The sequence below is a fragment of the Glarea lozoyensis genome (assembly GCF_000409485.1).
Source record: "Glarea lozoyensis ATCC 20868 chromosome Unknown GLAREA12, whole genome shotgun sequence".
Classification (NCBI taxonomy): domain Eukaryota; kingdom Fungi; phylum Ascomycota; class Leotiomycetes; order Helotiales; family Helotiaceae; genus Glarea; species Glarea lozoyensis.
In genome coordinates, this window is record NW_007360986.1 from 383,143 (window position 1) to 406,192 (window position 23,050).

The window sequence follows — 23,050 nt, forward strand, 5'->3', positions numbered from 1 at the left end:
TACGTGAGACTTTGTTGGTTGTGTTTAAGCTTTTCGTTTGGGAACGACCGTTTTCCTCCTTGAAGGAATAGGGCTGTGTTCCGATTTTATTGGACGTAATTTACGAGGGGGTTTGGTGCGAAACGGTGCGACCTTATTTGAAAGGCAGGAATGTGACGATGTTGGTGTATGGGCAGTTTGAAGCGCGATTATTATTTCCAATGAAGGGTAATTCGAGGGGCAAGTTGACATCCTTTGAGAGGGCGAGATGCATTTTTTGATGGGGAATTGGGGATTGATGGGGGGTTTTCGTTGTGTTTGGCTTGGAATTGAGGGATTGAGAGGTGGTTTGTATGACATGTTTTCTTGAGTTTGCGTGTTTGTTGTGCCATTCTTGGGGAGTATGGCTTGTGAGTTTACTTTAGTCTAGGTGAGTTGAGTCGTTGATTGAAGATCAAGTTACCTCCGTTCAGCACAACAGTACACAATTATCAACTTAAGGCAACTCAACTCAGCCTACTTAACTCTAAGTACACTTAGATCAACCCGTCAATTCGTCACAAGAAAACCCCGCTTCCTGGATGGCAAAATAGCAATACATAAAGACACCAAAATAAAACCGGTACCAGCTCTTCCTGCTCACAATGCCACTCGATCAAGCACGACATATTCACTCTGATAGGAGAGTAAATCAAAACTATTTGACAAAGCTATTGACGGCATCAGTTCAGAGTCTTGTCTGTGTAGGCGCTGTTATTAATCTCAAACGACACCATTGTCTCATTACTTTAAAAATCTCGTGAACCATTTTCTAATTCTTATTGTTATCTTCATATCTCAGATACATGTATCACTGCTCCTTACTATCATCAGATCGAACAGTTATCGATCGAAACTTGAATATGGTTCGAGTGCGCTGATGATTTGGTCAATTAAGTTGACAGATGGTGTGAAATTTGTAAATGCTTTTCATTTAATAAGAGAGGTCATAGTAAAATTGATGTCAACTGATATCGATTTAATATGGATGATTTATCTCATCTGTATTCATGCGGCACTTTCAATCGTTGACAACAGAGGAGTAAATGTCGAAGATCTTCGGGCGAATAACAGTACCTAGTATCATCTCGTCGCCCAATTAACATCCTACCCATAATTGCTTCAGTGTATCCACCCCGAAAACTACCGCAATACTCTAGCGAAGCTAACTAGCTGTTGATACGGGAATCTTGTTGAATTGCGAATACTTAATTCGGTCAATCGTGTAGACGATGTTGTTTATTTGGTCTACACTTTTCAGTAAATCATAGGTCATAATAATTTTATTACGAGGCACACTGCCATCAATTAAGGTACCCACGGTCAACATTAGAGGTAGCGATCAGTACAGGATAAACATTCGATTAAGCAGCGTGTGCTTCGTCTATAATTTTCAGTAAACAAGATGTCATTGACCTTTTAAGTAAACCTCTGTGACAGTCTGGTTGTATCCGAGACACGTCAACTCGTTTTCATAAGTCGGTTTAACCTTTAGGGGAAGCTTGAGAAGTTGCTGTCATTTGCATTGTCCTTTTCACACGTGATGGAGCCCCCTTCATAAGCGAGCTTTCAGGACAACGAAATGATCTAGGATATCAAGAATCCATGGCCCTTTAATGAGAAATCGGTGTAAGACTCATTCCGGCAGTGATATTGGGCGGTGTTATGGAGATATGTAGCTATTGGGCTTGTGTCTATTCATAACGAGTTCAAAGTTAAGTGTAAGGTATGTGTAGAAATAACATTTCAATTTAATAACGTTCTATAAGTAGCAAACCCAATGAATTCCTCCAAGATGCTCATTTTAGCACGCCCAGAAACCTCCTAAATGCTTTGAAAAACCTAAACACCACCACCGCTGAGTCTGATGACTTGACCTGTGACCCAATTAGCAAACACTTTCACATCTTTCACCCAAAAGAAGAAACGTACCATTAATCCACTCGCTGTCAGGACTAACCAACAAAGCAACCGCCTTTGCAATATCCGCTGGGACACCACATCTCTGCAGTGGGCAGAATCTCGCAATTCCCTTCTCAATAATCTCCATACTCATGTCTGGTGTTCCATTTGGAACATAATGCCATGCATTAGCATCAAACATATCAGTCTTGATTCCTCCTGGTGCAATAGCATTGACGGTAACACCCTTGTGTCCGCAATCCACGGCGAAACTTCTAGCAAAACCCTCAACAGCTGCCTTTGATCCAGCATACAATGCGTGGTTTGGAATACCAGACATCTGCGCCGCAATCGAACTCATCAAGATAATTCTGCCTCCCTGGCCAAGATGCTTAAGACCCTGCTGTGCGACGAAGAACTGTCCTCTGCAGTTCAAGTTAAAAATATAATCAAAGTCCTCAGGTGTGACATCTTCCTCTTTACTCCAAACCTCAGTTCCCGAGTTTGAGATCACGAAATCGAGACGTCCGAAATGAGCGATGGCGTCGTCGAAGAGACGGACGATTTCAGCTGGCTTGGAGACATCGGCTTGAATGGCAATACCTTTGCTGCCGAACTTCTTGATCTCAGATACCACCGATTCGGCGGCGGATGCGGATTTGGCGTAGTTTACGACTACGGAGGCACCACGGGAGGCAAGTTCAAGGGCCATTCCACGACCAATACCGCGTCCGGAGCCGGTGATCAAGGCGACACGGCCAGCGTAGGGACGGGCGGCATCGTAGGGTTGAGTTTGGGTGTCTTGAGGGGTGGAGGTGGCGGTTTCTGCTGCTGGTGCCATAGTGACGGTCGGTTGTGAGTGTTGAGTGAAGGACTTTTGGGTATCTTTTGAGGAAGGTATAAAGTTAGAAACGTATCAAACTTCAAAGTTGTCAGTATAATATCAGGACCAAACGGAGCTTTTACTTACCTATAATTAACCTTTGCTTGTTCGGTTGTGCTTGTGATACCCTTCTTGTTCCCGCATTCCAGCCTCGTACTTATCTCCTTCTCACCTCACCCAATTCCTCAATTCCATCTTAAACTCTTGTCCGTAACCTGCGAAGTCCGTTTCCCCCGTAATGCTATCCGATCACGTTTTCCACCCCACCCCGTAAGCTGGCCAGCGGTTGTTCTAAGCGAATCAGATTCTGAGTCCGGACTTCCGCACATCACCGATAAGTGCAGGAACGGAACTTTTTGGAAGAGTACCGACTCAGTTGTATGTGATCTTGAAGCTTTAAATTGGGTAGTCGGGGGGACGGAGGTTGATGTTGAGCTTGCGGATGAGATTGCGAGCTGTTGAGTGTGAGCTTGACGGAGTTCCTGGTTTTGAGAATGAGTCTTTGAGAGTTTGGTTACGGATGAAATATTGGCATCATTTAACCTCCATTTCAACTCTCTGATCATGTCAGCAGCGTATTTTCATAGCAACATCGGTTGTGGTGAGGTTTTTACTTACAAACGTGGCAAAACTGAAGTATTCGCGTCGGACACTTTCATGTTGACGAGCGACTGCTACACGATGATAAACATGTTTGCACTGGAACAGAAATCTGTATTCAAATAGAAAGAAGCACTTTGAAGAACAATATATTATTACATTTCTCCAATTGACTGCCAGCCAAGGACCCCCTTCTAATTATTCCCCAAAACACAAGGAATTCAATACTCCTCCACTCAATCTATGAAAACACGGATTATTGCTGCCACCAATTGTAATGTAAACAAATCATAACCTCGACAACCATGTCGTATGTACGTAATAGAAATACCAGTAAAAAACACCTGCAAACGCCTAAGAAGTCTAAAAGAGGATAGCAAGTTCATGCAAAACCCTCAGGGGTATCAAAACACCAATTCTTGTGCAATGTCTGAAGCTTCCTTCTAATACCATCAGACATTCTGCTAGAGATGCCTTCCGTGAGAAGGTCTGCACAATGTTTCAACACCGGCCCTGGTTGATCGAGGGCCGTCACACCACCGTCTTTTCTGCTCAACACGGGAAGTCCTTCGCCATTCCAAAGATATGAAGTCACCGACGGGTGTTCAGGCGTCACCGCATCGATGGCGAAGATTGTCTCGTTCACTGCCTTGTGTGACCCTGCTGCTGCCTGTGAAAGGCTGTAGACCCAAACGATCATAGTAGCTCTGTAGACAGCCGCGGACCACCAATGAGGTCGGCAATGCTTTGGCATCGCGTTGATCAAGCGGAAAACTTGTCCGCAATGGAACAATGCCTCCTCTCGTCGGTAGATACATCGCTTGTAGAAGGATGGCGTGTTTGCGGTGGGATCGGACGCAAATTCCTTTCTTGCTACACGTTCGATGTCGGGGAAGGAGGTGACAGCATTCAAGCTGATAAGATGGTAGAGAACCAAGTTCTCCTGGATGATAGGAGAGACCGAGTCATCGTTAGCATGGAAAACACAAAGTCCATACCACTTCTGTAATAAGGACTGAACCTCCTCAAGTCTTGACATTGTTGAAGCTTTGGTGATGGTCCGGCTTCCACGATGGGAGCTTGGACCGTCAGAGAAGCATGTCAAGACATGGCGGAGGTGAGAGACTAGGGAGTGAAGTGGGTGAAGAAGAAGCTTAAGTTGAAGAGGACTAATATGTCCAGGGGCACGGATGTTGTCGTGAAGCAAATCTTGGAAAAGGTCTCCTATAGATGGAGCGAAGTAGGAGTTTGAGCTGCCAGGCTGAGAGGCTCTTCTCTCGGGTCGGTCTTTGGAAGCATAAAAGGCAGCGAGCCATTCATCGGCGTCTCTCGCGAGCCAGAGGTTTTCCTCGCTCGGTATCGGTGTTTGTAATTCGGTGGTGGAAAGAACACAAGGGGTATCGTGAAACAATGACAGTTCTTGATCGACCATTACCCAGTTATATACTAGCCTATAGTATGTTAGCTTGCTGTTCCCCAGGTCATGTGTGGCAAAGTGTCGTGTCTGCCGTTGCATGCCTGTCGACGGCGAAACTTTAAAACAAGCGATCATGACACAGTACGAAACGAGAAAATACTATACATACCGAATTTTTGTCTCTCTTTTTACCCAGGTTCGCCATTGGAGGTCTTTACTGGTGCTGTTATCGAAGACGGGATTGAACGGAGGTTGAGGCTCCATCATCCCGGAATGTTTGAGCATCTAGATTGAGGTCAGCCAGGCCTCGTAAGCTAATCGAAGATGATAGGCTCTAAGAGGTGAGTACAGTGCTTGGATCTGCTTCTACCCCGCCTCGGAGTAGACAAGATAAGTGACAGTAACCTTCTTGCGCGCAGATTTCAACACTTCTCATTTACTTCGAACAGTAAACCAAAATACGATGCTGGGTCAAACCCTTCGGATGAATATCGCATTCCGATCGTCACTTGTCTGTCCACCGCGAGCGCAAGGGCGATAATCCAAACCAAAACTAATGAATTCAAAAGGATTAACACTTACAGCCAAGTACATTCCCCTCTGTCCCATTGCGATATCCATATGCCACTTATCTCCTTGCCATGCAGAAAGCAAGGTCCAGATCAAAGCACACCTCAAAACGGTACAATCTGCAGATAGCTCAACATCTTTTTCGACGAGATCGAAAAGAGACTAGAAAAATCAGCCGTTTTCTTCGCCGCTGAAGATACTGTCAACTTACTATGCGACATGTTTCAGTCAGACCGGCTGTAAGTTGTCTTGCTTCCGGCGATGCTAGGCAACACGCTCCCTGCGCGATCATCAACAGAAGGAGTAAGGTAGAAGCTTGATTATTCGCCATCATTTCATTTGGATCTACCGTTCCGCCATTAACCAACGAGAAATATGAGGTTAGACTTCGAACATAATTTTGAAGGAAATATTCTAGGGTTTCGGCAGGAGGAAGGACAAGAAAGCTGAAGCCGCCGCCTGGACTTGGATGACCAGAAGATGATTTGGGCCAGCCGAAACCACTTCGGTGTGTGCTGAGAGCCTTGTGCAGGAAGCTTTGGGTGATGGCTAGGATTTTATCTCGGGTTGCTGGATTCAAAGGTACAATGGAAATCGATGATTGTGGTCCGGATATCAGTTCTTGGTTGTCGATTAACGAGGACCAGGCCACGAGATTCTGGGAATTGTGTTCAAGTGTCTCTAGATGAACAATTGCGGTGCGAGGACATGTGTCGGAGAAAATTGGTTTATTGCACCGGGCGAGCGGCCATGCATCCTCCGCCGCAACGACAGCTTCGAATTCTGAGATTGATGCGGACTGGATTCTTGGATCAATGGAACCTTTGGCGGCGGATGGAGATAATGCTGGTGTCGGACAAGCATTACTTGAATGTCTAGTGTGTGCTGTTGAGACTGAAGCGCGGGAAGAGCTGGATTGTCGACCATAGGAACTTGAATTTGATTCACTTAACTCACAAGGTGGCATGTCGAAGTTTTCGATATGTGATGGAAGATTGGTGTTGTTGAAGTTATCCAAGACCATTGGGTATTCACCACCCCACGACAAGAAATCCTGGAAGTCGATATTTGGGCTGCTATTAAAGTTCTCGCCAAAGTCCATTAATCCATGACTGTCTAACGAAGGATCTGCTCCGAAGAGACTGGCGTCTGAGAATGGCAGATCGTTTCCAGGGGTCGGAAGGGCTTGCTGGTACATGGTATTTTTTGGCGAAATAAGTTGGGGATCTCCATACGGACTACCCCCCATATTCACGTCTATCTGTCTTAACTGCGGTGGCATCCTATCATTTACTGGCGAGATTGGACCAGATGCCGCTGCACGAACTGCCACCTTCGAAATTCGACGAGCATAGCGAGCCTCGCATGGCAAGTTCTTTTCGTAACATCGAGTGCAAGGAACATTTTTATCACACCCAGCCTTTGCATTGGCACAGTTCAGGCAGGCAATTGGTGTCCTCCGTGCCATCTGCGTTGTTCTTCCTGGAGTGTTCTGCATTGTATCTTGGACTTCGTGGTAACTAGCTTGGTGTCTTTGGAGAAGGTCCCTGTCAATCTGTTAGCACGTCTCGCTGCATTCCGGTACGACTCAAAGACGGACCTTCGGGCAAAGCTCAATTGACAAGCACCACAACGATGTGGTTTGACGTTTGTATCTATTCCCACAATCAGAAAGGCTCTTGTCATTTCCCTCTCCGCTGGAAGTTAATTGAAGACGTACGGCTTGGGATATGTCTTTCCAGATGTTCCTTTCGAGTGAAGCTCTTTCCACAATAGGTACAGAAGCAACCAACCATGTTCTTCTCGAGAATATCGAAAGTCTTTCGGAATTTGTAGAGCGAAGAGGTTCTTGATAGCTGTTAAAAGCTGAGGAGGGGCGAATGATGAGATAGTCGACTCAATGTGGAGGCATTGACTAACGGATAAGGTCGCTAACTGAAAAGGCGATCGAAGCCAATGAGTTATGGCAGATGGTACCTGAGATAGTAGTATTACACGAAGCTTCACACCATATCGATCAACTAGCATGGCTTTAATTTACTTTGATGTAGCTGCTGCAGCACATGGAGCCAACTCGAAAGTAGCTAAAGCCCGAGACCCTAGTGACTCTCTCCCGTCCTGGGCACAACAATTACTTCCGAATACGGATTTCAGATAAGATTGACACTCGCAAAGATGATCTGCATGCATCTGCAAGCAGAATGCTGAGCGCTGAATACTGCGCCAGTCTGGAGTCAAACATCATCATACTACCTGGCAGGTGAGTTGCTGGCAGAGAGTTGCTTTTCTTCATTTTTACGTACCCGTCTCATCTTGAAGCCCTCTCATCTCATCGCTCGGACTAACTGTCTCCCAGTATACACAGACACTCAAATTGATGGCGGCAGGCGGCCGCAACGACCCTGCGAGGCACAACGGCTTCGGTTGGATATCTCGCTTGTCTGATGGAGTGTACTTCGTGCATACTTTGACTTGCCGGGAGAACCTAACCACGAAGACTCACTGAATAGCCATCTATCAACCACACATCATCATTATGCAGCAATCTGGTGTGTGGGGTGTGCTGTGGAGGAGCTGGTGAGCAAGGCGTAAAGCCGTCAACTGGCGATAAGACGCAAGAAGGACTAGTGAAGCCCTGGGCTCTAGCCTCAAGTGGTCGTAGCCAGAATGGAAAAGGCAAAAGCCAAAGCTGTTTACCATACTGAAGTGAGGTTCCTGTCGGAAGTGAGATGCCTGCTCCACCAGTTCGCGCTGACAAGGCTTTACCAGTCCCGCCCCCACCAACCTTGGACGCCGCTACGGCTATGAGCCGAGTCCAGTCCGCTTATAGAATACAGACACCCAAATGTTACCTTTCTGCCATAAAACCATCCCCCTTTCCCATGATTCCAGCTGCTCCCCCAGCCACAATCTCTCCACTCCTCCGCCTTTCCATTGCGTCTCCGCTAGCATGGGTTCATATGATACTATCCCGCCCCCCTTATTAAAGGTTATACGGTGGGCTCGTTATCTGACTGGTCGAAGTGCCATGGAATTATGGAACCTATACTAAATTTTCATCTTTACCACATAAACTATGCGTAAGTCTTCCTCGATCCGAAAAATTCTACTCGTCCGTCAAGCTCCACATTACCCACCGTATCACCTTTAATAAGGGGGGGGGGGATAGTATGCATGCACGATTCGGCGAACCGTAGGTGCCGAGAAAAACATCCCGAGATGTCGCTTGGGCCGTAAACAAAGCAACCTTCTGCGTTGATAAAGTGGTTCTGGGTTGTTTACTGAAAGTTTCATCCAGAGACTGGTAAATCCGTTTGTGGGAAGATACGCCGCCTCGCTGCAAATATATACGTCAAAGGCTTAAAAGCACTCATATTGTCTGACAGACTGTGGTGATTCGCAAACAGAACGTCGCGGACGGCAATTGATTGAACTAACAATAATGGCTAAGCTGGGCTGAAAGAAAATATTGAACTACGGAGTAGTCGTGGTTAGGATAACCCTGCGTGCCGGAAACTACTGTCAGAATGAGGACTGTCCGAATACTGAACGGGAACATTGCTTGTGCGACGTATATTTAAACTTTTGGACTATGTTCTGCAGCTAGATGATGGATTATTCTCTAGGCTTTTAGCAGTTAGTATACGCTAAAGAAGTTTGATCGAGATTAGCACGCGCTTGTTGCATTCTAAAAACAGCTTCAAAGGTGATTCCTCCGTCATTGAAAGACACCAATGAGAAGGTCCTGTCAACTCAAATCGTTTGCGTCCTTTATCTCTCGCTGTGCCGAATTTCACATCACTTCGCATAACTTTCAACGTTTGAAACCGTTGAGGGCGTTCAAACCATAGCAGATGTCAAGATCATCATCACATGTTCGTGTCCATTGTATTGGGCTCTACCGCCGTGCAGTTACCTATTGCAGCGGTGCCACGTCAAGAAGGTTTCCAGAAATAACAATAGGCATTGTCGCTGCACCGCATTTTGCTTACTGCTTCAGATAAAGCGTGTGTGTGCATGTACACAAAACACAACCATAGAGCACGAGTCCTCAAGTCACACTCTACATACAAAAGACATGAGTATACTAGCAGGAATCATGATTCACTTCGTCAAGCAGAATGGGTCATGTCTGACGTGCTGAATCAAGAAAAAAATGGAGGCTGAACCCCAGCATCTGAGATGTACAATTGGCGACGATTGACGACGATCTTAGCCCTCCTTCCTCCATCCGCTTTCCCTCTTCAAGCCCTCTCAGGGCACTCGATAACCTGGACTGCATTTCGGCCAAAGATCGTCTACAAGGCTTACTAGCCGGTAAACCTTACGGGTTTTAGTGGCGAAGATGCTCATTGACGCCAAAATTCTGACATCTGCCGTCTGTCACACGAAAAGCTTCGAGTTCCAGGGATGTTCGCGGTCGGATCCATCTATGCATCAGCCGGTAAGCGCACACTAGATTTAGACGCGCAGTAGTCTACGCAAGTCTGACTTTAGGGACTTCTGATGTGTCTATTCGCTGGTAAGCTTGTTGGTAGAAGGGTTTGTGTGTATGCAAACAACATCTGATAGTTCCATCATGACACCCTGCCATCTCATAGAGCCGGAACCCAGATCCTCGGAATCATTGGCTGTCGAAGAAAGTCGACCCAGGATTAATCCAAAGTGTATTATGTTGGGATCCGCTAGTCCTCTAATCATGTGGGAACTTGTACTATTGCGAGATTGCAGGATCGAGAATCTCGGCTCATCGCGAGATCTTGAACTCTTGGACGGGGCTTATCAGCCTCAGATACATTATCGTGGAAGAGAAAGAAGACGTATATGACCTAGCCTCTTACCCTAAACGGTCAACATTTGGCGATTGGCCAGCTTCGACAGCTGCATGCCATGAGGTTTCGCTTCCGCAGCTAGTCATACCCCAACACGAGAGTTATTCAAGACACCTCAATAGTACCCGCTCCCAAAAGACCACAAACTCTACATGTACTCACAATGCAGTGCAGTCGAAGATTTCGGATGTGTGGTAACCACTGACGGCTTCACAACTCACACAAGTCGGGAAGAGTTGCGCCGTTAAATTCGCTTCTTCGGCTTCATACTTTTTTTTTTTTCATTTTCTTCACGTATATACAACAACATTCGCCTCACGGAGTGATGCTCAGCATACTAAGAACTACACTCAGCCTGTCGATTTCGAACTCCGGTGGCGGTACTTGTCGTGTTGTATGTTGGGCTTATTATTGATTTTACATGTTTGGTAAAGTGAGGTGAGTCGACAGCAATTTCGTGATAACGAGGTACCATAGACATCGAGGAGATGTCTCGACAATAGGGTTGGTACATTTTCCAGCCTTCCATTACATGCAGATTACCCCTGCCGAAATGCACGTTGCTGGCTCTTTCGGCTTGTTGTAACGAGGGGTGTGTGCTTGTCTTGAAGTGGTGTCCATCGGTGCGAAACGCAGTGCTGCACTTCCCGAAATGGAAAGCGAGTGCTCCCTGTCCCACGAGTTGAATGTCATTTGAGGATAGAATTCGGTATCTCCCTCACGACATTTGTTCTGGAACATCCGCATCAAAGTCACCTTAGCCGGCAGCAAGACGATGCACGAGGAGTGGCACTGCATTGATTTATCCTATGGGTTGTGTAATCGTGATCACCCAACCGAATTCCTCCGGCTTGATACAAGAAGACTTGGAGCCGACGAGACCCTTACTCAAACGTTGCATCTGTTGCACTAAAGGCAAAATCCCGAGAAACTTCATTCTGGGTGGGATTCACGTGGTGTGCTGGATATGAACTGTAAAGAGTACGAGGAGCGTCGGGGCAAGCATTCAAATTAATTGATTCAGGAACACACTCCCAGAAAATCGTGCCACTTAATAGATTGTGCATGATGACGTCCTGCATTCAATCAGTGAAATGCTCTTGGTGCGTGAAACACCCTTGAAATTGACGAATCACTTGAAGATTAGACGTATCGGGCGTCCTGCTTCAGGGCTGAAAATTCACCATGTGGGATAGCACATTTGTGGGATGACATGTGGGATACTGCAATCATGGGCAAAAGCGTGCTGCCGATTTGTTAAATGCCATTTGCAGCGTGGTACTCCAAGTCAATTCGTATATACATGAGCTCAAACTAATTAACCACGTGAGCTCTGTGGCATATTCCTCCTCATGTTGAGGACTTCGAATGTCACGTTCAAGCTCTGCCTGAGATAACTAAGAACAGCATTCTGCACGCCGCCATGTTCCTCCATCTCGTCCTTGCTAACCACGTCTTGAAACTTCCCCAAGACATCCTCGAGCTTTCTCAGCTCTCGAAGAAGTATCTCCATTTCTAACCATCTCCCGTCTTCCTCAGCGATCTTGTAAGCCCCAATCGTGAGCGAGAGTTGTTGCGGCTGGTATTGATTTTGACTTGTGAATCCAAAGTAGTTTTGTGACGCGGCACGATAGAATGAAGTAACCTTGCCAACTATAGTCGCCAGCAACATCGTACTGGTATTTGAATTTCCATTCCCTCCAGTGATACATTTCGGGCAGTCCAGCATGATAGCGCAGCTCTCAACCGCTCGCCTATTTACAACAAGAACGACGTCGAATGATGGTGATTGAATGTTATTTGCTGTATGCTGGTGGAGTGCTTGTAATGCTTGGAGTGAATTGTCAAAGCAATTACATGTAGAAGGGTTAGCGATCATTTCGTTGGGCTGATAAACATCTTTTTGAAATTGACCCATGCCCGGCATCTGTCCGAACATCATAACATCAGGCTGACCTCCTTCAAAGTAGGGTTCCATCGGCGGGAATGCTGGGATCTCTGCCATGGATTTTGATCTCATGGAATGAAAACTAGATGAGCCAGGCCCTCTCATGCCTTGTGGGAATTGGAACTGCGGATCAAATGCTTCCATGGTCGCTGTGTTACTGATGGATTCTGGGGTCGAACTTGGATCTCGGATCATTGGAGGTGCGGTTGACGTCGATATCGACCGTCGATGAAATCTGTGATCTGGTTGTGGTTGAGGAGGCATAGGTGACCATCCTGGATTGGAAGCGAAAGGTGGAGGCTCTTCTGGGTACGACATATCTTGACTCAGGGTTGTATATGTGACAGCTGGTTCTTCGTAGAGGTTCTCAAGAGAAGAATTGGACGGCCTTTGATCCATTCCCGGATTCGTAGATTTTGATTTCCCAGTCCGACATGACGGACTATAACCACACTCCGCACCAGTAGTCAGACATCGAGAACAAATTGGACGTTCTTTGCTGCATTTGACCTTGGCGAGGAAGCATCCATCACAAGAAGCCCTCAATTTTGGCTGCCGTGGCTTCGAGGTGTTCTGACACTTAGACATGGAGCGGATGTGGAGGTGGAAAGGCTCGGAAAGCTGACGTGACACCGAATAGTGAAGGTTGAGAAGTGAATTGATAATTCCCAAGCTCCTGTACCCTTGATAAGCGTTTCTTTGTAGAAGAATTCCAAGAAGACCAAACATAAAATTGCGAACGAAGGCTGAGAAAACGAGTATATGTAACGAGCGAGTGCAACGAATGGGAAATCTGGGGTCGCCGAAAAGAATCATTCGTCCGTAGAGGAAGGCATATAGACCAGAGACTGGAGAACCGTTGGAGACATTCAAAACAGTCTCAAAGGCTACCGGGAGCTCTAGAGTATTATTTTAGATGCTAAAGTTGTATGCCATGCCAGGACTCCGGTATCTGAGCACACCACGTAGAGCTCCTCTCACAAGTTAGTCTAAAACATAATAAGCCTGCACGTCCGCTGCACTCATAATTGAAGGTGGGTTTGTACTCGGAACCTGACCAGGGAACAAGGGGAGTCACGTTTCCCCGGACCTCCGATAGCTCTGCCTCTCTCCCACCAGCGCTTCGTGGCAAAGTCCAATAGAGTACAATAACACTACGCGTCAAATTGAGACACTGACATAAAGTCGACGAGACGCTGCTGCTTGTGGATATGTCACTACTCCTGTCAAACCTTAGCAGCGTTAAAGTCAATTCTTGGCATGTATAAAAACAAGCACTAGACGGTCTCGTAGCCGACGTGGTAGTGTAGATGTCATCGACACATCATCATATGGAACTAATCTCCTGAGACACCGAAAAAACCACCAACGCACCATTGGAGTTGTTTTTTACAGTGCTGTGTTCATTGTAATTGATTTTCCTGTGATGAGTGCAAAAAATGTAGGCTGCAAAACCTGGCCGAAAATTGGATGAAGGGTCTTGATCTCGCTTCAAAACGGGAGATTATCCGAACCGCATCTGCATCTGGGCACCAATAAACTTTAAGACAACGATGAGGTGTCGAGGAATACCACTCGGAGCTAGCCGAATCAGCTACGCATACACGCCAGAAGGATGGCGGTCCGTACAAGCCTAAGAAAGCGGCTTTGTTCCTTGAAGTCACTCTTAACCTGCCGATTCGCCTTAGGTAGTACCCTCGTATTTCTGTGTCCGGTGCGATAGCCACGCTGCAAGACATTACAGACCCTTTATCGGTGCAAGCAAGGGATCCACAAGTAGTAAGTACTAAGTTGTAGTCCATTTTCTGGCAAACCGGGCGATCTATCCCAGATTAACAGTCTTCAGAAAAGACATATCTTCAACATGTGGGGGACTAGATGGGTGTAGATCTACGGCCTTCCAGACCAAATACCTTTTTGGACTTTGGATCATGCCACAATTATGTTTCGTTGCGGCTTCGACATCGTGAAAGTTAAGCGAACCACTTTTGTTGCGATATCTATTATGCAGCAGACAAGTACTAGAAAAGCACATCACAGTATCTCACAGTATCGATTGTACCTTACCATAGGTAAGGGACCAGTTGGTGTATATAAGCGGGGTCCGAAACGCCCATCAAACTCTATCATGCCTAGTACTTCACTGGTTGGTGTAGTTGATTAAGCTGAGCATCGAATGCAAGCTTCGTAACGAGGACTGCTACAATACACTGTATGATAAAAGCCATTGTGTTGCATTTGCGGATGTGGCTTGTTCTCCCCAACCCCAAGAACGCCACCTTGCCTCTTTTTTGACGCCAACAGGAATCGCTTTTTTGTGTAGCAAATATGTCGAAAGGAAGTCGATTATGGGTTACTTAATTACTTTTGTGACGCCTGCGTAGCCGAAGACCATTGATATACTTCGGGTGGTGGCATAATCATGCTCGAGTATATCCTTCGATATATGTCACGATACTCTTGGCTGGGTTTGAAGGTAACACTAGGTAACTACTTACTTGTAGCTTGTACCCAGGCGATGGCAAGGCTCCGGGAGGTTGCAAGTCAACACTTTGCGGGCATTAAACGGAGTGCCTGCGGCTAAAGGCGATTGTTCGTTTTCGTAAAGCGCTGAACTTGGGAAGGCTTGTGAGAGGATGTCGCGTTTTGGTGATACCACCCAGCAGGCATTCACCCAATGGAAGCTCATTGATTATGCAGTTACGGCAGAGCCATGCATTGCAGTTATTGCACAACAGGACCCTCGTTTTCAAAATCAAGTCATGAAGATGTTCAATATTGCAACAATTGAACGTTCGAGCATCATTGCAAGTGAACAAGTATCGTATTGCCTTGGACTGTGCGAGTGGCGCTTGATTGTATGTTGCCTTGAAGTTATTGTATGATCTCGGTGACGAATTTCCTCCTCCCGCGTCGGTCAAATCCCCATAACAAGAACCACGCATATACCACGGTGGATAAACTGAAATGTCTCAAATAGTAAAATATAAGCGATGTACCGAAGTCAATCTAAACGGAAATTTGTACATTATATTGCAATTTAGAAGATACAGGAAATGTCAACACGCAATTAGTACAGAAATAAATCTAGCAAGCCAAAAGCATCCATACCGTCTCGTATAACATTATCAAGACAGCAAAATGCCTGCAAAGAACACAGTTTCCGGAACGCCATCCATCTTATGCTGCAAATCTTGAACACCCCAAAAAAGCTCAATTACATATTTGTGGTGATAATATCAAGCCGTCTGAGCTACTGCTCCTCGGATAATGTTACCAAGCTGTTTTGCCTAAGAAATGTTAGTCATTGTAAGGAGTTGTGCGAAGGATAGGAACTTACCAAGTCTCCCTTCATCATACTGAAGTGGTTTCCTGGCATGTGCTTGGTAACAAATCTCTCCCCATTCAAATATTTGTCCCAAAGATTCGGGCCAAAGTCAGTTCGATTATCAAGAAGGAACTGGGCATGACCGTATGGGAATGGATCTGGTCGTGGATCTGTTGGTAAATGGCAAACACCGTCTTCACACCAGATTGCGGTGACGAATGGCGACTTCTTTGGATCAATGAGCTCAGCAGAATAGTTTGACAGAGCTGTGACAGACGCGGCGAAATGAGGTAAGAGCCATTTTGGTAGCTTGGAGAGGTCGCCGTCGCCGAGGAGTCCAATCTCTCCGAACCATCTGTGAAGTGAAGCTGGTAGAGGCTCAATGATATCGGGACATGGCGCATCGATAATAATGAGCTGTTCAACTTCGTCACCGTTCTTGATCAACTGATTAACAGCCTCGAAAGCAATGACACCACCTGCACTCCATCCTGCAAGCAAGTATGGTCCCACAGGCTGACGGCGCTTGATCTCCGAGATGAAAGACGACGCCATGCCGATAACACCACACTTGTATTCTTCTGGCACTTTCATGTATGGTGAATTGAGGCCCCACACGGCAACATTGGGTCCAATCTCTGAAATTTCGGTGTATGATGTAGCGGAGCCACTTCCATCAGGTACCATCCAGAGGTGTTTTGTTGCCTTCTTCGAGTTGCCCTGGAGCAGCACAGATGTAGCTAGACGCTCAGTGGTTGCGCTTATTGACTTTGCAGGTGCAGAAGGTTTCTTGGCAGGTGCCTTAGCGGGTTTTGCTGCTTTGGTGCCTCCGATATTGAGCGACTTCTCGATGGCCTTGATCGAAGGATTGTTCGCCAAAAGGTCCGCAGGAAGATTCATGCCAGTCCGCTCACGAAGTATGCCTAGAATGCTCAATGACATTAAACTATCCATGCCGATTTCTGTGAGGTCCGAGAGATCAATTATTTCATCGATGTCGACACCCATTTCACCTGCAATGGTAGTCCGAATAATGTTTCCAAGTTCAGAATCATTGCTTGGTTCCTTCTCCTCCTCAGATGTGTCACTTGGAGTGGTGACCTCAGTGTCCTCGCTGTCTTCCAATTCCGGTGTGGCAGTGTCATGGCTAGAGGAAGAGTCTGAAGTGGTCGTTACTACAGATTCCTTGCGTTCGTACTTTGAGAGGAAGGCCTTGAACTCTCCGATTGTCGCATTATCTGTAAAGGCGCTGGAAGGAACATCAATCTCAAGGTCTTCTCGCAATTTTCCGCTAACGGTAAGGGACATTAAACTGTCGCAGCCCAAATCGTTCCAAGCCAGGTTGTCGACAAGCTCGTCAAGGCCAACTCCAATTTCCGTGGCAAGGATGTTCATGACGGCAGAGGTGACAGATGTAAGCCTCTGGTTGACTTTGGAAATGCTATCCTTGGTCACCTGAGCAGTCTTCACTGGCTTCTTTGTGGTAACTTGAGGTGGTGCAGCACGGGCAGCTGGCTTCGAAGCAGCAGCGGCTCCAACAGGTGGCATAAGCATGTTGAGAACTCTTCGTTGAATGCACTGGAACTTGAGACCACCGACCATACCAATGATCCTGTCACCATCGAAGATGTAGACATCACCTTGAAGAACCTTCTTCTCTACTGGTTGCATTCTTACGTAGGAGCGGTACGTCTTTGTAGCCGAGAGTGGTTCGGCGATTCTAAAGGATTCCCACCCGTGAGATATGTAGACATTCTCTTTGGAGTCAATGGCATCAGAGCCGTTGACAATGAAGCCCGAGATGTGAGCAACGCTGTCGATCCAGTATGGGCTGCAATTGAATGTGCCATCTTCCGGCGTTGTCTGGAAGACAACGCGTGATGTCGCTTCCATATTCTCACTGTGAAGGATAACTTCCTCCATACCTCTGTACCGCTTGTCGTAATCGACCAGAGCAGCGAAGAGCTTGTATGCCAGACCACGCCCAATCTTGTGAGCTTCTCCTTCACTCTCAGCTTTCTTGAGCCAGTCCACACGGGACTGGATGAGGTAAGATTGTCGTTGAAACTCGGAAAGATAGGCTTCGCGAGTACCGAATAGCACACGACAGTGTGCATGCTCGACCTTGGATTTGTCTGATCCACTAGAAAAGACAAGACTTGCTGATCGACGATTGATATCGATTGTCGCAGTGAGGGTCAATATCTGCGACTTTCCAGCAGGATCCGCAATCAGAGATTTTGGAACTTCCATATGGGTGATATCCATGACCAGATCCTTGACATCAGGATCAATCAATTTATAGCCATATTCGCAGACCGTCATTGCCATATCACCATAGAGAGATGATGGGCAGAGGTAAGAGCCATTGACCACGTGGCCAGTCACCAACGGACGTAGATCTGGTCTCGCAATATCAGTTTCGGTGACGACTGTAGCAACATGGTCGCTGATCGTTTCTTTAACGACCTCGTGAACGCTGGTCGTGCTCAATGAAGATTTGACAATCTCTGGTGCAGGAAGAGCACCGGCAGCTTTGCGTCCTTTGTTCAAGCTCCAGTCTCCCTCGTACTGAATCCAATAATTCTTATCATCATACGAGTATGTGGGAAGACTGAGGAGTCTGACGGAGTCGGAAAAGTCGCGATGGTATTCGTTCCAATCGATGTTCATACCGGCATTTTGAAGAGCGCACAAGCTAGCGGAGATTGTCTTGTAGGCTTCCTCGTTGCGTCGAAGAGAAGGTGCAGTAATAGTGGTTGCGCCAAAGGTGGATTTCACCATGCCGGAGCAGACGGAATGAGGACCAACTTCGATCCAAACCGTCTTTTCGTCGATGATACCTAGCTCTTGAGAAGAAGTCAAGCCAGCAAGGAAGTTGACAGCTTCACGAGCGTGGTTTCGGAGGTAGGTGGGGTCGATCGATTCTCCTTCGGAAAGTGGACGACCCAGGAGCGGAGAGATCAGAGGAATGTTTGCAGAGCCAAAGCGAACAGAGGCAGCAAGTTTTTCGAAATCATCAAGAATAGCATCCACTTGTGCGGTGTGGAAAGCGAATGGTACCTGAAGCTTTGTGCACTTAAAGCCCGATTGCGTGAGCTTTTCAGCAAGATCTGCCATAGCACCTGCTTCACCACCAAGCACCGTCTCGCGTGGGCCGTTGATACAGGCAACGCTCAAGCTGCCTGCCATCTCAGGGAGAGCTTCGTTCAAAGCATCCACGGAGCCCTGAACGGCCAACATGGCGTGAGTGTTGGCTGTGCATTTCTCGACAAGTAGCTGAGCCCGAGCACCGACCAAATAGATAGTGTCACTGGCAGAGAGCACGCCAGACACGCACAAGGCTGAATATTCACCCAAGCTGTGGCCGACAAGAACGCTAGGGTTGACTCCCCAGGATGCCCACAAACGAGCCATGGCGACTTCGAAGCATACCATACCAATCTGGACAACGACTGGTGACAGCGTAGAAACATCAGTAACGCTGCCGTCGATGAGGGGAAGGAATGATGGGAAGCCCTGAATTCTGGCGATTCTGTCGAACTCTAGAATGTTTTCTCGGAAGACAGATGAGTTGTTGTACAAATCTTTGCCGAGACCAGCGTAATGAGAGCCTTGGCCAGTGAAGGTGTAGGCAACCTTAGGAGGCACGGAGTGAACGGGGACGAAAGTGTCATTCATCTTGCTCTTGATGATACTCTTCGCCTGCTGAATATCAGATGCTGAAAAGGTCATTCGCCAGTTGTGCTGGATCCTTCGAGCGGTAGTGGTGTATGCGAGGTCGGAAATGGTAGTTTTTGGGTTGGCTTCGAGGTAGTCGACCAAGCGGGAAGCGTTTCGAAACATCGCAGACTTGGACTTTGCTGTAACCGATACAACATGCATTGATCGAGGATCAACTGTGGCATTCTTGTATGTTGGGCCATCCTCTAGTAGAATTCCTGTAACAGGTCAGTACTTCGTCCTCTCGTTAGATAGTACCCTACGAATTTGGCTCTTAGGGTGTTATATTTGCCCAAAACAATTGACCAAATCTCGCATATGTCCTGTAACCAATTCACGAAACATGTGAGATTTCGTCAATTGTTTTGGGGATTATCGTGTTTCGATTGCCAGGGCAGTCAGATTCTGTTCCATCGCGAAAAGGCGGTGGGGGCCGCTCAGGGGTGGCGAGTGATTCTGCCACCACGGTGTGGGTCCCCTAACCTCCCTTCTCTTCAACTCCCAAAACACCAAAAAAATGATTTTAAAAGAACCACATAAGATAAAAGAAAATGCCCACCAGTATTGCCTCCAGCAGCGCTGAAATTATTCAAAAACACACGTCTGGGCATGCCAGCTCGAGCCCGAAGAGGAGTTTTATGGAATGCGATGTTAACTGTCGAATGTTAGTTATGACTTTAATCCCCTCAAAGTTGAGAAACTCACCATTGCGCTCGGCCAAATCCTTGGGGAAACCGACGTTTATAGTGTTTTTAATACCTACATGAGGCGGGATGGCGTTCTTCTGCAGCATCATGAGGACTTTGATCAGTGCAGTGATACCAGAAGCTGCTTCACCATGGCCGACATTTGCTTTGACAGCACCAAGGTACAGAGGTTGCTCTGCCGTCCTCTTACGGTCTGCTGGTGCAAAGACGTTCGTGACAGACTTCATTTCTGTGCCGTCGCCCGCCTGTGTGCCGGTGCCGTGCATTTCAACGTAGTCGATGTCAAGAGGATCAACACCGGCTTTGCGGAGGATAGAGCGATAGAGTATTTCTTGAGTTCCTCCGTGTGGGTGAGTAATTGAGACTGCATCAGCTGAATGATTCGTTGCCGAACCTAAGATGACAGCTAGAACGTTGTCTTTATCGGAAATGGCGTCTTCAAGACGTTTGACGATAATCGTCCCTACGCCATCAGCTCGGCAATATCCGTCTGCGTCGTTGTCAAATGTAGCGCAAGGTCCTGTTTTTGAAAGGAATTGCCCACGACTCAGACCAGCAAAAATATCGCTGTTCGTCATACAGGAAAGACCGCCAACTATAGCAGTGTCGCAGTCCTTAGCGCAGAGGGAGGTATAGGCAAGCTGAAGTGCTGCCGCGCTAGATGAACAGGCAGTATCGACATTGAAACTAGGCCCACTAAACCCAAAGTGGTAATTGATTCTACCTGGCCCGAACGCTCTTACTCCACCGGTAATAAAGTAGGTATCGACCTCCTGAGCGGCATTAATCTCACGCCAGTCGTCCGAGGTTTGCCCGTAAAAGGTACCAACTCGATCAAGTCTGGTGGAAGGTGTACGGTTTGGTGTATATCCGCTCATCTCCAAAGCCTCGAAAGCCGTGGAAAGAGCCATCCTCTGCATGGGGTCTGTCTGGAAGGCCTCTCTAGGAGACATGTTGAAGAATCGAGGGTCGAAAAGGCCCGGGTTCTCAATCCAGCAACCAAAAGGAGTGTGACTTGTGTTCACAGTCTTTCCAGAAGGGTCGACGTGCGTCTTGACTGGGAATCTGTCTGGGGGAACTTCTCTGTGTACAGCGAGTCCCTTCTCTAGGAGCTCCCATAGCAACTCATGGCTTGCGGCATCTGGAAACCTTCCAGCCATGCCAACAATGGCAAGCTTTCCGGTGCTAGATGATCCACTGCCAGCAAAAGGGGCTGGTTCGTTGTTGCCGAATGGCGCTCTTCGGAGAACCACATCCGACCCGCTTGCAGACCTCAACGAATCCACGACTGTAGTCGCGAAAGATGTCGGGCCTACAGGTATGACCAAAGTTCGGCCAGTGCTCTCAGATTTGCATCCATCAAGAACATTCTGTAGGTGAGACGACTTGGTGAGAACATTCTCAGCAACCGCCGAGAATAGCTGTAGAGCGGACTGCTCCTCAAATGACTGTCCTGTTGCTGATGACAAGATTCGAGAATTAGGTCTGGAGGACTCCAATACATCGGAAATACGAGAGTTCTTAAGACCTAGCACCTTTTCGATTTGGAGCTCTGGGTGAAGATGTGACGCCTGATATGGGCCATATAGCGGCAATGGCGTTGGTGTTACCGAGAATGCATCACTAGCCCATAGAGCCTCAAGGGTGGAGGGTGGTCCGCTAATGGCTACAGAGTCTGGTGTGGTAGCGCTAATGTAAGCCCTACTAGCATGGGAGATCGCCTGAGCAATGTTAGTATAGCTCTCGTGATAGATAAGTGATTGACGATGATGATTTCTCAGAGCAATTGACGAAATATCGATATTTCGTCCACTGCTTTGAATAGGCTCACCGGAATATGCCCATTTAGAGCACGCTCATAGTGGCCGACACAAGTGATAGGTCAAAGCATTAGGCTTCTCCAAAACGATTGACAAAATATCGATATTTCGTCAATCACTTTGAAGAATTGAGCATCGATTGATCCAGAGGAATATGCCAATATAGAGCACACTCAAAGTGGCCGATGCAAGTCACAGGTCCGTAAGAGGTTTCTCCAAAACGATTGATGAAATATTGATATTTCGTCAATTGCTTGAAGGAAATTTATTAGGATTAGATTTAGGAGAGAGTTAAGCTTACCTTTTCAGCATGAAACTCATCAAGCTTCGATGCGGCCTGCGCTTCATCTGCTGATATGGAGTATGCCCACGGATTGGCATTGTCGTTGGCTCCACCAAGTTGATCAGCCAACGCAGCAACATAGGAGCCAGTTCTGAATGCGAGGACTGTCGCTTGAACTCCAACCTGAATAAGTGCAGACAATGAAGCCGAGCAAGATATGGCGGCCGCGGCAAATAGTCCTGTACTTAAGCCTACCAGGGTTGTGTTGTTGGGAGAAGCAGAGTCCTCTGGCACCTTTTCTGCACGGCTATAGGCGCCATGTTAGCAATTACACTTGCCATTGCATGGGGTTGGGAGACTTACTCAAGGTAGTGTGCAATTTGAGTGGCACATAATAACGCACTCTCGATACCGGAGTGCTTGATCCCACTAATATGATATCGTTCGTTGAGATCCTCAAGGCTGGAAAATCTGGGTATCTTATTTCGTTCCAAGTTCGATAAAGCATTTACTTCGCGGCAAAGGGCATCGGAGGCCTGCTCAATGAAGGTCTTCGACAGTAGACTAGGCGAGCTGCGATGAAGGAAATTCGCAAGGAAGCCATATGTGTCAAGTGATTGGTCCCCGAAGAGAAAAAAAACCTTCTGGTTAGAGGTTCCCGACATCTTCAAGGACTGTGTATTCCAGTTGTGAATTGGAAAGGTTGATGGAGAGCAATTCATCGAGCAGATTGAGCAGTTATATTCACTTTCACCCACACCAAAGTCATGATGACTATAGACACTTTCTATGACAGGGACGATCCCATCAGACTGGCTTGCATGGGATAGTCAACGCACATGCGATAAGATAATTGCCAGCATCGTGTTCCATTCTTTGAAGACCGAAACAGGCGTCAAAGAGAGATCTCGGCGAGCAAAAAGGCGACCAACAAGCGAGTAACGAACGATGCTCAGTACGGGAGTACATAATCAACTACGCTTGCCGAACCAGGGGTTGGGTGTCTCAGTGGAGACTGA

The 23,050-nt window shown here is 47.1% G+C and overlaps 5 protein-coding genes across 5 annotated transcripts; all 5 read right to left on the minus strand.

The window, feature by feature from the left end:
- Nucleotides 1-1,860: 1,860 nt before the first annotated feature.
- On the minus strand, nt 1,861-2,761 carry GLAREA_10581 (NAD(P)-binding Rossmann-fold containing protein; the record flags this gene model as incomplete). The annotated part of the gene is made up of 2 exons (XM_008079682.1): nt 1,861-1,895; nt 1,951-2,761. The coding sequence occupies 2 exons, from the start codon at nt 2,759-2,761 to the stop codon at nt 1,861-1,863; spliced, it is 846 nt and encodes a 281-aa protein (XP_008077873.1).
- Nucleotides 2,762-3,052: 291 nt separating this feature from the next.
- Nucleotides 3,053-3,462, minus strand: GLAREA_10582 (uncharacterized protein; the record flags this gene model as incomplete). Its single annotated transcript, XM_008079683.1, has 3 exons — nt 3,053-3,094; nt 3,172-3,361; nt 3,422-3,462. 3 exons carry the CDS (start codon nt 3,460-3,462, stop codon nt 3,053-3,055), a joined length of 273 nt encoding a protein of 90 aa, XP_008077874.1.
- Nucleotides 3,463-3,785: 323 nt separating this feature from the next.
- Nucleotides 3,786-7,418, minus strand: GLAREA_10583 (Zn2/Cys6 DNA-binding protein; the record flags this gene model as incomplete). The annotated part of the gene is made up of 5 exons (XM_008079684.1): nt 3,786-4,854; nt 4,990-5,105; nt 5,403-5,552; nt 5,602-6,937; nt 7,111-7,418. 5 exons carry the CDS (start codon nt 7,416-7,418, stop codon nt 3,786-3,788), a joined length of 2,979 nt encoding a protein of 992 aa, XP_008077875.1.
- Nucleotides 7,419-11,540: 4,122 nt separating this feature from the next.
- On the minus strand, nt 11,541-12,758 carry GLAREA_10584 (TrN; the record flags this gene model as incomplete). The annotated part of the gene is made up of 1 exon (XM_008079685.1): nt 11,541-12,758. The coding sequence occupies one exon, from the start codon at nt 12,756-12,758 to the stop codon at nt 11,541-11,543; it is 1,218 nt and encodes a 405-aa protein (XP_008077876.1).
- Nucleotides 12,759-15,409: 2,651 nt separating this feature from the next.
- On the minus strand, nt 15,410-22,696 carry GLAREA_10585 (Thiolase-like protein; the record flags this gene model as incomplete). Its single annotated transcript, XM_008079686.1, has 6 exons — nt 15,410-15,460; nt 15,511-19,439; nt 19,781-19,876; nt 19,927-21,649; nt 22,050-22,338; nt 22,395-22,696. The coding sequence occupies 6 exons, from the start codon at nt 22,694-22,696 to the stop codon at nt 15,410-15,412; spliced, it is 6,390 nt and encodes a 2,129-aa protein (XP_008077877.1).
- Nucleotides 22,697-23,050: the final 354 nt, after the last annotated feature.